The 17,238-nt window shown below is 42.5% G+C and overlaps 1 protein-coding gene across 1 annotated transcript in view; it reads left to right on the forward strand.

Moving 5' to 3' along the window:
* Positions 1-17,238, forward strand: part of LOC138521940 (putative ferric-chelate reductase 1) — a 381,139-nt gene that overhangs the window by 194,204 nt on the left and 169,697 nt on the right. The window contains exon 3 of the mRNA XM_069635115.1: positions 6,942-7,078. Coding sequence (XP_069491216.1) covers positions 6,942-7,078 — 137 coding nt within the window. The remainder of the gene's footprint in view (positions 1-6,941; positions 7,079-17,238) is intronic.

Below are 17,238 nucleotides of genomic sequence, written 5' to 3' on the forward strand. Positions count from 1 at the left end.
GACTGGTATGAATGTGATGGTGTGTTTTTGAATGTTCTGGGTGGGTGTGTTCCTGTGTAGAGAATGTAATGAGTGGATGTAAGAGAAAGTGTGAGAGAGTGACTTGTGGGTGAATGAGTATGAATGTGATGGTGTGTGTTTGAATGTTCTGGTTGGGTGGGCATGTGATTGTGCAGAGAATGCAATGAGTGGAGGTAAGAAAGGGTGCATGAGTGAGAGACTGGTGTGTGAACAAGTATGAATGTGGTAGTGTGTGTTTGAATGTTCTATGTGGGGGTTGGATGCGTGCCTCTGTGATGAAAGCAGTGTGAATGAATGCAAGAGGGGATGTATGGGTGAGGGACCAGTGGGTGAAAGGGGATGCATGGGTGCATGTGTGTGAAAGACCCTGCGAGACTGGGGATCACTGGAGCCTTGTAGCCACATCCTTTATTGACTTAATGTTTAACTGTTATTTTCGGGCAGAGCCAAGTACATGTGTGTCATTACTTGGCTAGACTGGCATTTTGGCGCAGTCAGTCTAGCCATAGCTTACTGTAGCAGGACTTGTATTACTCGGCATCTTTAAAAAAGCATGCATGATAAGTAGGGTTACCTCGCTAGACTAATGTTTTGGTGTAGCCGTCTGTATATTTTTTACTGTAGCATGATTTTTTATTAACTGAGCATCTATGATAAAACAAGCATGATAAGTCTTCTTATTACTCCAGACTGGCTTACATTGGAACTAGTTTGGACAGGTTTTCATACTGTGACATGTCACTTTTAATGGCCAAACCAGCGGGAGTATGTTCTTACATAGGCGTACTGGGATATATTGGCAGACCCAGTTTTGTACCCAGTGCCAGGAATGATATTATAAAACAAATCTTAAAGCGAACATAAGTATAGTCTTATATGGGAATACTAGCATATGTCTTTTGAGCCATCATGGAAATGTATGGGCACAGCACCATGGACATGTTTTTATGCTAGCATATATTGAAGGGACTGCCGTAACAATGTGTTGGGAAATGCACTGTGCACTTTTGACTTTCATCTATTGTACTTTTTTAATGATGTACCCTACACCCTACGAAACAGATTGTTGGCCTTTTACCCAGATTGTTGTTTTTTTACCCAGAAAGTGTGCTGTGTAATGCACCATTTTAAACCATTATTCAAAAAAAAAATTCAGGAGAGGAGAAGAATCCCCCTTGACGCCACACAAATCCATGTTTGTTAGTTCAGGCTCCCTCGCTGCGCTCCGTCGCAATCGCAAACTTGGAGGAAATATTTCCCCCTCCAAACAACCACTGGTGGCTGGTATATTTGAGGACCAGGCACCACCCACTTCTTTCTACGTTATGTGAAACATTTAAGCTTTGATTAAAAACATATTTACTTCTTTCACTTGCAGTAGTGCATGCCCCTGCAGAGGCATAATCATTATGGACATTGTACACACATGGTGGTCAGGGCTGGCCTGGGGCATAGCGTGCCCTGTGATATGTTAAGGAGCTTTGGGGGGACCCAACAGTGTGGCTCACAGGGGGCCGCCAAATGTTGTGCTATGCAATTGGGCACCACCGGGTTTGAGAAAGGGGTAATGTGCAGTGTGCGCCTTAAAGTCTGCCAGTGAGTCTCTGGGTGAGCAGCAACTTGTGGGTATTTTCAATTTAAAATAAATGTGTGGTGCCACAGATTTATGTGTGCATAAATTATATAACATTGAATGGTTGGGATGTTTTAAGTCCTCTGGCACCCAGTATTGCACTTAGATAATGAAAACTATGGGGGGGTCTTGGAAATATTGAAAGAACCCTTCCCAGGTATTATACTCCAGCAAAGATAACATTATTTTTTTTTTAATTTAGTTATACTCTTATAGCCATATATACAAAAATGTAGAACAAAAACTAATAAGCACAATTAATGACTTTTACTCTGTACAGCGACATAATATACAATCAATACTACAAGCATAAAGAATTCAATGGACGAAAACAACAAGCGAAGGAAAACGACAAAGTAAAAAAGAAAGAAAAGAAAAACAAGAAATTACATTATTTACTCTCCCAAACTAAAAACATACCCACTAAAAGGCAGGTTGTTTATCATAAAATCAACCAATTCATAAAATCAAATTGTTTTGCAATTTTAAAGCTGTCCTCATTATCCTCCTCTGTGTGCACGCAGACCAGTCTAATAGCTTTCTTCTGCCGTAGTGGCAGCTGACTCATAGATACATTTATTATGATTTTTTAAATGTTTTTATTTGCATTTGTGTACTCACAAACAGTGTTATTTTGTCGCCTGTGACGAACTATTCATAGTACATCTTTTGCAATTCAGGTGATTAACAACAATTAACCAATAAACAACACCAAAACAGTGACTGTTTCTTTCTTAAAGTATGATTGCTGCATTCCATTTGCGTGTGGAGGCGGTTCCATGAGTGTAATGTTCATAGATACATTTATAGTCAGGGAATTTTGTTGATATTAAACCCTAGACAATGATATCATTTTCAGGCCTTGCTCATGCAGTTTTTTGCTCCTGGGTAAACAGCAGTGCACGCCTCCCCACGTCAATGCTTTTTTGGCTAGTTTAACACAGCAATGCCACAGATAACGGATACTTCTATGACCATTGATCTATAGATATTTCATACATTAGCTGTAGCCTGCGTTAGAGATTTTAGTCACACTGTTCCAAGTACTGCATTATGTATGTTTTACATATAGACCTTACGTAGAGTCTGGAAAATGACATTCCCCAAATGTATGATCGTGGACAAATCTCGCCTCCCTCTGTGCTTCGGTTCTTATATCTGGCTGAAATGAGAGCACCTGGAAACACGGGTGCTAGACACATCTGAACAGTCTGAAGGTCGTTTGCCATCACTTCCTGTGATGTCACTTGGGTGTGGGAGTCATATGACATCACTTCATCAGGGGGTCAAGGGTCATGTGATGTCTCTTCCACTACTCCAGGCATTTTGGTGAAATGACGTCCATGCACACATTTGTGATGAATTGTAATGTTAGCCCACTTGTTTTAAGTAATCATATCAACTAATGATTCCTGCAGATAAAAACGAATTTGCTTTTTTTAAGTGTACACCTGTTGTGATTTTCTAAAGCTTTGCAAATAACAGAGCTTCACTTCTCTATAGGTTCAATAAACGACTGGCGTGATTTCTAGGTCCTCGCCAGTGGGTTCTTAGTGTTTCAAATATGACCAGTCATGCAGGCTACACAAATATTCAGGGCTTAAGTTGACACAATGTGGCGACTGTGTTGTGATGCTAAGTCAAGCGGTGTATAATAGATTGATTGTAGTGATGAGCTAGACATACACACACTGTGTCCCTGTATTGACATCCTGCACGTGTGCAGGGAACAACCTTGTATTCAATACCTTGAGTCGGATTCATGGGTGCCTGCATGCATGCAAGTGGGGATGATATGACACCAATAACTTGGCCATTTGATACACAACAGACTGCAGTAGCCTCACATCTTGCACATGCGTGTTTTCCTGAGGTGCTCTTGGCGAATTGAAACACGTTGTGTATGGGCGCATTATAAATACCCAATAAATAAAAAAATAATTACAGTTTGGTTGCAAGCTTCCCGCAGATTATTCCTTCCCTATGTAAAATTTCACCCACTGACCCAAGTCAGGTCATTGCCAACAAGGACTGGGCTCAGCACCCCATACCTACTCCACAGTCAGTGCAGAGTCTACTACTCTTGCACAGCACACAAACTGTCATTGGGAGTTGAACCTTGCACCCAGCCCATGGTCACAGTGGAAGGCCACCTTCAACAATTACATTGATGCCCAGTATGGCAGTGTAGTTTCTAAGCAAAGAAGCAAAATGTAACTTTACAATGCAAGTGTTTGTCACACAGCTGCAAGAATTAGCCAGTAATTGTGTTTTCGGACCCATGGCTGATCCACTCATTGATGATCAAATTACAGTTCTGTGCGGAGCCTCGAAGATGCAATGAGCATTGGATCTCAGCAGGGACCCATTCACTAGAGGAAGTAGTGGGGATATCATCGAACAGACCATGCTCTTCGGGCTGAAGTTGAAAAGTCTGGATCCAAAAGAAGTTTGTTCAGTGGCGTGTCATCCTGAATCATGAGCAAAAACCAAAGAAGGCGGGACACACCTGCAAGATACCCCTGGGAAATTTAAAGCTTCACATGGCAGCCGAGACAGCTGCTGACTGTGATTCCAGTGTAGTAGCAAGTCACACATAGTCAATTACAAGGACTACCCCGCTAGAGACAAGGAATGTGCTGAATGTAAGAAAAAGGGCACGTTGGTCAAGTATGCACCATTAAATCTGTGAGAAGTGCAGCAGTTTGCGACAACAGCTCCTACTTGAAAGGTCCTGATAGAGGCAACCCCCCAATTACTCCTTCATCACTCAGGGACTCAAACACAATAACTAGGAAAAAATCACTCTGCATGTTACAATTGAATGGTGTCTAGGTAATGCTATTGGCCAACTCCGGCTCAGGTTGCACCACAGTATTCCAGGAAGTATAACGAGAGGCATTCAAGGGATACCATTGTAAAGTTTCCAAACCTGAGATCAATCTAGGCACTTATGGGGGACAATAACCAAGGTTGGTTGAATTTTGCAAATATTGAGTTCAAATGCAGGTTTGTAGTTAAACATGATATATGGCTCTTGCAGGTCCATTGATTTTTGGGTGACAAAACCAACAGTCTATTTGCATATGCCTGGACCTTTACAGTGATGACCCAATGCTTACATTTTCTAACATACTAATCAAATATGAGGATGTGTTCCATGTGACCCTTGGATCCATGTAAGGCTAGCTGCATAAAATTAAACTCAGGGACTTAACATGACCAGTTCCTCCACATGGATAAGGAAGAACTGTGTATCTGACTGTGACACATTGAAGAAAATGGGGATAGAGAGCCAGTGGAAGCAATACAATAGGGGATGCCATTGTTCTTACAAACCCTAATCTAATACTTCAACCGGGGGAGACCCCCTACTTTCCCAAACGTGATCTTAGAAATGAATAACACAAAATCCTTCGACATCTTGACAGAAATCATCACACTGTGTTCATGACCTCATTTGGTAACTTATAGTCCTGCGGCATCCGTGTTTCAGGGGACGATAGCACACCTTCTTCACAACATAACAAGGCACATTTTCTACCAGGGACATGTTTTTGTGTACAGTGACGCACAATACCGGCACTTTCAGACCCTTGAAAGTGTTGTTGCAAACTGCAAGAGCATCCTAACTCTTCACAATGAAAAATGGTACTTATTGTAGCGCTCTGTGGAATATATAGGGTAGACCATATCCAAGAAAGCCATTGTCTGTGTACAAGAAATCACTAGAACAATTGCTCTGCAAGAAATCTACAGGCGTTTTCATCATACATGGTATCTGAAATGCATGCCATTTGACAACAGGTTCCAACTCACTTGGAATTCCATGGTCGTTGAGCTGAATAAATGTGTAATAGTGCATCGTCCATGTATAGACTGGTCAAATGAAACAACAGATTTCTTGAGTACCGCCTTCACTGAGTATCAGCCAATTCTGCACAAGTTATATAGTAAGCAGTGACTGTACACAGGGTGGAGGACACTCCACTACTGTAGTGAGCCTATAACGCATTGGATGCTGACAGCCCAATACCAGATGCAATCCTGCATTGATTGCATAGGCATCTCCGACCATGACCCCTTCTCTTCAAGCAAAATGCAAGAAGGTCTTCAAAACACCAAACTCAGAGAATAATTATTCAATGAGTGTCAGGGCACAAATCATATCCTAACATTATGTAGCTAGCGCTCCGTTTTAACTATCAATGTCGCCATTTTAGAGCATGCAGGAGATTATGGGACAAGGAGCAGCATAGCAGGAGTGATACGGTCCATCGCCTGCACTACTCCATGCGCTCAAATCAATTGCCCTCCACCTTTTTATGTACTGCAGAGTAAACAAAGCACAGCAGCTGTTTCTTCCACATTGCTTCCTGCTTCCTTATTCGAATTAAGATTGATATGAGCTTCCCAAAGACCCTCCCTGTGGCAACTTGGATTGCAACCTTCCTACAGGTTCTTCCTATCCTTTGCCCCACTGCATCCACTGACCCAGTCATTTCAGAGTGACAACAAATGGCATACTCATGGGCGTTTTGCGTTGTGTTCTTTGTGAGGAATTGTTCGAGATATGTGTGTCTGAACAGTTGGTGAAGCTGGTGGATGCTCCCTTTCAATAGTTGCTTAGACATGTAAGGGCATGCGTACATTAGTCCCTAGACATCTCACCCCATACACGAGGGTGAACATTTGCCTCAGAAGCCAGGATGTGGTGAGTGAAGATGCATAACCAGACCCTGCTCATATTGGAGCTGATAGAGGAGAATGCCATCTGTGCAGCAAAGGAGCTTTCATTCATGTGTTTGCACAGCTCATGGGATTCAGTTCCAGTTGTGTTACCTTTTAAAAAAAAATAAAGGTTGCAAAAGTACCAAGGGATAGAATGTCGAAGATATTGCTAGGTTGAATATTGCTTTCATCTTTCCTCATAAAACTGTATGAGAGAATCTGCATCTGTAGCCATTTAATGAATGTTGATGTCGTGACTCCGAGCACAATGTGTATGTTTTCCGCTATCGATTCGGCCTTGTGATATACTTTAGTAATTTTCGAGGTCTCTGATAAAGCACCCATTCCTCTGTGTTATCTTTTTGTTTCATACGTACACTGAATGCGAACTCGTGTATGAACCCAGAAAATAAACGAGTGAAATACACGCTCTAAAAGTGAGCAGGTATACATGGCTTATCTCAGTAATGCTAAACGACAAAACGTTTGACTGCTGCAAACCACAGTCTGCCTTGTAATAACCAATGCCTTCCTGCATATTTTCTTTTCATTTTAGTGACAATTCAAAGTGTAGCTATTCCCATTGAAGGGTTCTTTCTGCAAGCACGCGCTGCTTCCAATGGCGCCAAGGCACTGGGCTCTTTTCATACCACGGATGACACTATGCAGACACTGAACTGCTCTACTACTGCGGTAAGGCACTTTTGCGAATATGGCCCACACATCGTCTGCAAACTGGTTAATGTTTAAGGGAAGATATAAGATGGCGACCAGTGCGTTTTTGGTGGAGTGAGGAAAACGCAGAAACCATGGTGAAATGGAGCTGCCACCGTTAGTCTTGCTGCATCAGACCACTAAACGCATTGTTGACCCTATAGACATGCTAAATTTGGATTAGACACAAATCATTTGGAAGTTGAAGCGCCGTGACCACATCCATGCTGCATGCCCCAATTTGAAGGATTTTAGTCACAGCAACCTGGCATTCCCTGTGATTCTTTACCTTAGACTGCAGCATGCAGTGAATACAGATATGTTCATGTATGTGGTTTTATATACAGCTGTCCTAGCTGGGGAGAAACAGAGCAGTGTACAATGATAAAAGAAGGATAATGAAAGGGTGTACATCCAAGTCGGGGCATGGGGGCACTCGGGCCGGTAGTATAAGCCCGGAGTTGGTTCTCTAGACCTGGGAGTTAAGTATTTGTGATGTCTCCTAGGTATTCCTTAAAAGGCAACATGTTCTTCCCTCAGGTGAAATGAAGGCATGTCAGAGATTGAAACCAGAGTGGTATTGCAGGTGGATGGGGTTTAGAATGAGGTTGCTTGTTTTTTTTTATTTTTTTTCTCCTTGTCGGCTAACCTTCTGCAAACTCTTTGGTGCAACTCTAATTGGTGTATTATGTGGCAAATCTGTAAAGTTAATTAATGAGGTAGGCCTGTCTCTGGGTATTCAATCGTTTACGGATTGGAGAGCAATGGAAACATTTTTTGGTTCTGTGATTAAGGTTGCAACGGTTTGCTGGACTTCTTTTAGGGTTGCGGGGTGTGACAGTAATGCCAACTATGGTTGCAATTCCACCATCTACGTGTCAAACAACAAGGGCTTGAAGATTATCCTAGGAGTCTGATTCAGGGTGAAAAGCTTTGATCTTCAGGGGAGGAGCTAGTAGCTACAAGGCAGCGTGGGCTTTCTTTGCAGTATGTTCACAGCAGTGGTAGACTGCCCTACAAAGAACTCAGGAAAATGTGCAGTGAGCTTTTGCACCATGAGCCTCTTTGGTGTGGGTTGTCTGTTTTTCTGCTCCTATATCCCTCTCCCATTCACCCGACCCCCATCATTCTACAGCTCCTCGTCTCTGCAGTATAAAGCGTTCATTATTTTACTCCTCACTCGTAACAAAGGTTGTACATCAGTTTGCTGTTATGTTTAACTACTTTTGATTCCTATATAGGGGCAAATGTACTTTAGAATATTTGGACGCACTTTTTCCAAGTTTTCTTGTGGGAAAACCCTGAAGCATATTTAAAGGAATTGGGTTTGCTTGCATGGTGTAGTATGGGACTACTTTACAAAGCAATTCCAGGCACACCTTTGGTTCCCAGTCCACCCCAGCTTGCCTCATAGATATATCACTGTCAGTGATGAAGCTGAAAGGCGAGAACAACTCTAAATGGATATCATTTACCAAACCTTAGTTGGCCTTATAATTCCAAAGATGTTCTAGTAGGATGAATTATCATTTTGGTCGGGTTGAGTTTAAAGTATGTCCGAGTCATTCAGATGTGGATTGTTTTGAAGAAATCCCTGAGGTGTGAGATGTTCTGTACGCAATTAATTGTAATGCACACGTGGCTGCCATTTGCATAGCAGTGCACTGTTATGCCTGGGTGGGTTAAGACTATTCCAAGCAGTTTCATGTATAGATTGAAGATGAGAAAGAGGGTGGAGCCCTGAGGGACTCCACATGAGACCATGTGGCAGTCTAATCTGAAAATACCCATTGGTGCCTATTACATAGAAAGAAGACCATGTGGCAGTCTAATCTGAAAATACCCATTGGTGCCTATTACATAGAAAGAAGCTAAGGACTGTGCAATTGATTCCCATTCTGTCCAATAGAAATTTGAACAAAAGCCTTTGATCTACCATTATGAATGTGATGAAGAGATCTCGTAAGACCAAGAGGCAGGAGTCTGCATTGCCCATAATCTGAAGGGCATAATCAATAACCTGCATGGTTGCTCTTTCTGTGCTACCTTTGGGTATGAAACCACATTGGCAGTCTTAGAGTAGCATAGGCCTTGTTGAGCAATCCTGTAAAGCAGTTGGTTTAGCTAATGGCTGCCGAACTGTTGGAAAATTCCTGTTTTGAGGGAGTTTGGAAAGATGTCTTGTTGGAGTGAGACCATCATGATGTGGAGGAGTGGGGGAGAGCAGTGACGGCATAGATGTTATGGTGCTAGCAGGTAGGATGTCATCTTTGTAGGCAATAGGTTTTAGCAGTGTGGAAATGTTGGGACACTCATTAGAAATGAGAGGTTTGAGGGCTAGACAATGTGTTGTTTCACAGGATCGATCCAAGAGGCTCATGTTACAGTTTTTCCATCATTGATATGGTCCCGAATTGAATTTGCTCTTCTTGATGAAAAAGGGTCGATTCATGAGGCTCATGGTTAGAGTATTTACAGTTGATATGTTCCAAAATAAAAAGGTTGTTGTAGATGAAGAATGTCTTAGTAGTAGGGTTACCCTTTTATATGGATGTTGGGATTACTAGCTTTGGTAGTGAGTTTTGGCAGTGTTTGAAAGCTTCAAATAGGTATGTGATGATTGCTGTCTATTATAATTCGGTTTAATCCTGGTGTAATGCTCTATTAACAGGGCAAGTGTAGCTACCAAGTTTTCCAAGGTTTGTTAACAAATGAATTATGATGTAACGACACTGAAGAGAATGTGACGTGATCAGTTTGTTATTGTGGTGATCAATAATGACAGGTACTATGTACACATTCAGTGACCATCATTGAAATGCCTATGGATTTTGCCAGCTCATTTGTAATGCACAGAGCAGTGTGAGGAGTCAGAAATTAAAGCTGGACTCAAAGTTGCCATGTTTTGGTTAAAGATTTTTATTAACATAAGCATGCTGTGAAAAGGCCTCTCTGATCCTGCTCTAAGAGGAATTTCCCTACCTAAAACCAAAAACGAATGATCTGTGTGCCAGCATGTCAAAATGAAAACCGATCTTGTGTCCAAACGTTCCAACTTGACCCTCATGCTACAAAACAAACTATAAGGTGGAAAGGGAAATATATTTAGCATGGTGATTGCAAAAAGTGCTCATAAACAAAAAAAAGGACAGCTCCAACATAAACGTTCTCCAAGGTAACAGAACCTTGCTTCCAGATGGTGGCTATTCCCTTCCCCTGGATTCTTCAATGTAACATCAAGTACTTCTTATACTCTTATAACTCTCTGGTATACTCCATTAACAGGAACTCTCATATTCACAAGCAACAGTTCCTCTTTTACTTTCACAATTTTTGTTCAACAAACATAGTCCTTTCTTGGGACTTCCTGTAAGTGTGCAACTACCTGATATACTCCCTTGCTAAGACTTCACATACACTTGTGGTTGCCTAGTTCACTCGCCTGCCAGCTTGCCTGCCAGGTCTTCTTATTTCCATAATTAACAGTTCCTTTTCTATTTCCACAATTGTATATCTTCTTTGGGTTTGTATATCTGGTTGTTTCAACATTTGCTCTGAGTTGCCCCCATATTGGCATTCCATGCACTCATATATGGCTAGGGTTTGTATTTGTAGTATCCCCTCTTGATTTGCAAACAATCTTTTTACTGTTTCTGTTTACATATGGTGTTCGGTGCGGTCTCTGAAATGCCCCGTATTCCCCACTTTGCTTGGATTGACTCACCGGCTCTGTGTGGCATCTTCGGTCCCGTTTGCGCTTATGCGGCATAGCATTGCTTCCTGCTTTCCACTCTGGACTGCTTCTGCATCATTCCTGTTTCTCTTGCGGATTCACTTCTGCATGCCCGCTTTCCTTCAGGTCCCGGGAGGTGTAACATTGGTTTTTCCAACTGGTGAATCCCCAGGAATCTTCCTTTGGTTCCTGGTGTCTTTACAGCACGTCCTGCTTGTGCAACATCCTCTCCCTCTTCTGTTTGTGGGAATTGGTCTCCATTGATATTAAGTGATGCAGATTACTTGTTAAATTACTTTCAATGGTTCCATATGATAACCCAGTTATATATGGAGGGGAATTAGAACTGGTAACGTATTCTTGGAGCTTTTACTTTTTAGACCAGGGACGGATTTTGGGAAAATATTTCTCTATTTACCCTAATGGGGAGAACAGATGTATGGCAGTAGGCCATTAGGGTATTGGGTCTCAAGGGGTTTTTCTTCATGGGCAAATTGGGGATAACTCGTCTCACCTGATGAAGTCGGGATACTTCCCTGGGGGCTGTCTCACCTGGTTATATGAGAGGAGGTCACCACCAGGAAAAACAGTAATGGCTCCATTGGATTCTTTACATACCCTTCCCCTTGTGACTAGGCTTCCCGGCCAAAGATTCTGAACCAGACTAGGATTTGGGTTTCCCAGAATATTGGTCTTTCCCTTAATTTTGGTTCCCCATTTCAAAATAAGACCTTCTAGCAAAAACCCTCCTTCTTTCCAAAATTTACAAGAGGAAAAGGAATAGGAAGGGTTACTGACATACTCTACGGTGTCCTTTTCACCAAGGAAACAAGGTAGGGGCTTTTCCACTAGTGGATTAGATGGTTGTTTTAGGCAGGGTGCCCATCGCTGGGAATTTTTATTTTTATTTAGGCCACCTGGGAAATCCACTGGTCAAATTAGGGTAAATCACTTCCTAGGACTGACTGGGCTAGCAAGCCTAGAATAACCGCCACTGTCCGACCTAATTTCCTTCCCAAGATAGTGGCGTGGATTTGTGTCAATGGGTGATCTTTCATATGGCCATGGACACAACCTACCCCTTCTTTCCCTATTTTCTTCCACCCCAGGGAAAGTAGCTCTGTGCGTATGGCACACCCCTTACTATTCAGTTGGGCAGAGAGGGTTCTTTCTTCTAAGGTGGCAGGGATTCTATAGGAGGTCTTATTTCATGTGTATAGGAATGTATTGGATCTTCTCTTGTTCCTCCTCTGCCTCCTTTTCTAGAGACAACTATCTGGATTCTCCTCCCGACTACCCATTATCTCGCTAGTTCGGGTGTAGAGGATGTCGGCATAAGATGGTTCAGTCTAGGGTGACCAGATTTCCAAAACGAAAAACCGGGATGACCAACAACATAAAAGAGGGACTACTCCATCGCAGCCCACCAATTACCACCCCTGCCCCAACACGCCCCCATAACCACCATCCAACCATATTTCCAGCACTTCTCCTTTGTATAAAATGTATGCAATCTCATTTGTGCAGTTTTGTCTGTGAATCTTAGCATGTTAATTCAAAATAAGTGTTAGCTCTAATTGAGATTACATGGCTTGCTGTACAACAATTTCCAAGCCAGTCTCTGCGGCACAGTCAGTAAGTGTTGTGACTTGTACCTGAAAGATTGGGGTTTCGAATCAAACTTCAAAATTCTGAAAGTGTTGTGACAAATAATTACGATTTTAATTACCGTAGCCATGCAAACCCCGGACGGGGTTTCCAAAATGAAATAACTCTCGGGACCCCGGGACGGAGGTTGATTTCCCCAGACTGTCCTGGGAAAACCGGGACGTCTGGTCACCCTAGTTCAGTCTTCACTTACCTCTTTTGTTCATCCCTAGTGGATGGTTTTACCATTTGTAGTTAGTTAGTTAGATAGTTATTATGTGTTCCATAGAAACCGGAGGCTTAAGGGTGCAACACACACAACAATTCAAAACAACCGACACAGCAAGCAAGAATTCTACATGGGAGAAAAATGGAAAAAAAACAGGAGGACAAATGTTCTTTTTTTAAATAAGGTAGGGAGGATAATCCTGTTCAAGGGGCAATATCTTGTCGGGTCACCATACTCTCCACAGGAATAGCATATCTGCTATGGAATTGAAGATGGTATTATTACATCTTCAGTAGGCTCTATTAGGATAGGGTTTGCACCAGTGATAGATATTTATTATTTATTTATTGTACTATTATTTGTTTATTTATATTGTGCCGGTAGCCCGGGGAATCGGACCACACATTTAAACACAGGGAATGACCATCAAAAACAGGACAGGCGAAAGACAACTAATCAGAAGAAAGAATGCTAACTTGAACAGGAAAGTTTTCAGGGATTTCCTAAACGGACCCATGTTTGCTTCAAGTCGAAGAACAAGCAACATAGAGTTCCAAGATTTTGCTGTTCTAACCAGGAACAATCTGTCTCCGCCCCTTGAATGCTTGAAAGTAGGGCAGTCAAGCAGAGAGTGGGATGAGGTGCACAAAGTTCTGCTTGGGGTGTACACTACCACCCAGGCTCTAAGTACTTAGAGCAGTTCCGAAGATACACCAGTAGGAAATGGTAAGACTCTTAAAGCTGATCCACTCATTCACTGGAAGCCAATGCAGGGCCCTTCTGTGTTCCGTGATGTTGCATCATCTTGTTTTTTTTTTTTTGTACGATGTGAACAGCATCATTCTGTAATGTTTGAAATTTTTTTCAGATTGCTCATAGAGGCTCCAATCAGCAAAGAGTTACAATAGTCCAGTCTAGACAATACCATTGTGCGGGCAACCGTGGCACATTTCTTCTCTGTGATAAAAGGACATAGGGTCTTAAGTAGACGTAGGTGATAGTTACAGGTACGTGACACCTTTCTGACATGAGCAAAAGGGAGGATTCGATTTGAACCCCTAGGGTTTTGACCTGTTTCTGCACCTTGATGGAGTTTTTGCCTAGCTCAAAAGTTTTGTAGCTTGAGCTCATTTTGGAAAGAACCTGCTGGGAGCCCACCGGCAGGAGCTCCATCGTATTTCCAGAGCCAATTTGTGACTATCCAGGATTCTATATAAGTGCACACTTTTGACAGAGTATTCTGATCCTGACTGTGGATCCCTGTTAGCTTAATGACCACCTGGGTGTCGTCAAAATAGTTTGTGAACACCACACCCAGGAGTTCCAGGAGCGTGCAGAGAGATTGAATATATAGGCTAAACAGAAGGGGCGAAAGACAAGCTCCTTTTGGTACTCGACATATTATGGGGGCCGGTGGGGAGCAAGACTGACCCCTAGTTAACCATGATTCTCTAGCCATAAGGAAAGAGCAGAACCATCTGATGTCTTCATCTGTACAATGGCCCCAATCGTGAAGAGTGCTTAAGAGGAGATTGTGGTCCACCAAGTCGAATGCTGCCGACAAGTTCTGCAGCATGAGCAAGCCTGGTCTTCCTTCGTCGATAACCTGCAGCAGGTGTGTCTGCAAGTCCACCAGAGCAGTCTCTGTGCTGCATGATGGCCAAAAACCTGATTGCCTGTCATGTAGAATAGAGTGGGATTCAATAAATGTCTGAAATTGTAGGGTGGAAAACTTGTCAAGGATTTTCAGGAGAAAGTTACAATTTGCAATTGGCCTGAGGTTATTGGGTGCCCTGGGGTTCAGATTGGGCTTTTTCAGAAGGGGGAGGGTGACCGTCACGGTTTTAATGGTGGCCGGAACCTGGCTGTTCCTGAAAGATGCATTTGCAAACCTGGTTCAGAAGGGGGTAAAAAGTTATTTATGTTTGAGAAGAATCTTAGGGGCGCATGGAAGAGAGCATTTTTATCATTTCTATGGTGGAAGTAGGGATAACCTGAACTTTGTGTCTTCACTGGAGCCCCGAGACGGTACTTCCACTGAATGACATTTGATTGTCTTGGCTTGCATGATTTTTATTTTGTGTCTTGCAGTGTTAACTTTGGCTTCAAATGCTTCCTGAACTCTCAGGCAATCGTGGTTTGTGAGCTGAACTAGGACTTGGGCTGCTTTTCCAGTGCTTTGAGAATCTCAAAGAGTTTGCCCATGTGGTTGGCGGAGTGATCGATCTGGGAATTAAAAAAGTCTCTTTTTGTTTCTTCAATTAGGAATCTGTAGGTTTTGCCAGCCTTATTCCAGGCAATTTCATTTTCCTCAATAGGGTACTTCAGCTAGCGGGATTCCAAATTACACTTTTGCTTTTTCAGCAGTGTGAGTTGGGGGGTGACCTGGATTCTCTCTTACCAACTTTGATTTCAAGGGTGTATATTTGTCCTGCATAACTTGAAGCTGTACATTAAATACAGCCACCAGATCACCGACCGGGGTGCTGGAGGAGGTGTTGGACATGATCGAGTCCAGACACACTTGATAATCCTGTTATGATACCTTTTTAAAATTATAACTGTAAAATTGATTGAATTTTTAGATTTCATGGGAGGTTTAATTGGACAGATGTGGAAGATGATTATGAAATGATCTGACCATATACAGGGTTTGGTCTGTTTAATGTTTACGTCAAGATTATTTGTCATAATCCAGTCCAGGATGTTGTTATTTCCTGTTGTTGGGTCATTATTTTGAACATAGTAGTCAATATTGTTCAAGACAGCCTCAAGAGCCATGGCTTCAGGGTCCAACTTGTTACCCCGCCAGCGGTTAAAGTGTCCTTGAAGGAGTCATGCAGTTTTTGAGCCCTTGGGTGACTCTGATGTCTCCAAACCATGTAATTTATAGAGGGGTATCCTGGGGATGAATGGTTTTTGCTACCACTGTTCGAACAGGTAGTAAACAGAAGGTACCCCATATTCCTCCCAGGAGCAATCTGGTTTATCTCAGGTAAGTGATGATGACTAAGAGAAGGGTGCCTCTCCATCTTCTTCTCTTAATTCGAGGGTTCCCGGTTCACCTAAGGGAACAGATAACTCTAAAAGAGTATCATTCTTAGTGACAAGATTATTTTCCCTCTCCCTTTCTGATGTCGCCGGGCTGTTATTTTGTATGAGGGAGAGAGCTGTGGGGACTCAGGAACCTCACAGTCTTCTGTTCTGATGGATAGGAAATATTCCTGGTTGGTTGGGAATTCGGAAAGTTGTTATTTTCCCTTTCAGGTGTTTTGTCTAAAGATGACTCTACTGGCTGTTCAGATGTTCTAGAATTCTTGGAGCATACAGAGATATTCTGTGGGAGACATTGAGATTTTAGGCCCCTTGTTCTTTGGGAAAGATAACAGAGTGACCATAGTTTTGGGAGCGTCACAATATTCTCTTTTCAAGGGGAGAGGGATTTCCCATTTTATTGGGGTATCAGGAGCTTTTACCTCTTCTCCTAGTAGTCCTGACTCGTAACAAGAGTGAAAATGTCTCTCTGCCTCCAGCTTCAAGTCACACAAAATAAATCTTGGTCCCACCTCTTACAGGGTCATTTATCTGGGTTCTCTCCATCTCCCTTCCTAGAATTCAGTTGGGACAGGGGTTACCAGAGGGTTTTGTAAACCAAGAGTCCTACCAACCTTCCCCTCTTAACCTGTGTCAGTTTGTAAAACAGCTTTAGGAGGGCATATTTATCTCCTCTCCACTAGATAGGGGAGGCAGAACCGTTAAGCTCTTCTTCCATTTACTCTCACCCAGGGGCATGAGATACACAACTGAGTTGGTAGGAATATTTACCGTAAGTGCTAGGGAGATAATAATATTATCCCTACTGGGAATTTGGCCCTCGTGGGGGAACAAAAGTTTGTAAGTGATACGCTCCACACTTGTTCTAGTAGGAATGATGGCTTGAGAAGTCAAGGTTAGAAACTGGACTCCCACTCTTTAGCCCACATGGTGAATAGGTTCTTGTGTTATTCATATAGGGCCCAGTCCACTAGTAGAAAAAAAGTGTTATGGGACTGGAACCAGTCTTGGTTTCTTGGGTATATGTCCCACTGGTAGGAGAGGTGATGTTAGTCCACTCCTTCCCAGATCTAACAACCATGGGGTTATTCTACTCATGTGGGATCCCCAGTTTAAGTCAACTGAGCTTGATCCCAACACTAACACCATATGCGAGGAGTCAGAAATGAAAGCCAGACACAAAATTGCCATGTTTTTGGTTAAAGACTTTTATTAACAAAAACGGGTTGGGACAAGGCCTCTCCGACTCTGCTGTAAGAGGAATTTCCCTACCTAAAACCAAAAACGTGGGAAATGTCTGTTTCAGGATGTCAAACTCATAACCACCCTGGTGCCCACATGTTCTATCCTGACCCTCACACTACAAAGCAAACTGAAAAGCTAAAAAGGTCTTTAACATGGTGATTACAAAAAGTGTTCATAAATGAAAAGTAAAACCGCCCAGTTCTTTGTTCAACCAATACAGTCCTTTATTAG

Source organism: Ambystoma mexicanum, chromosome 1q (assembly GCF_040938575.1).
Source record: "Ambystoma mexicanum isolate Mex_15411 chromosome 1q, UKY_AmexF1_1, whole genome shotgun sequence".
Taxonomy (NCBI): domain Eukaryota; kingdom Metazoa; phylum Chordata; class Amphibia; order Caudata; family Ambystomatidae; genus Ambystoma; species Ambystoma mexicanum.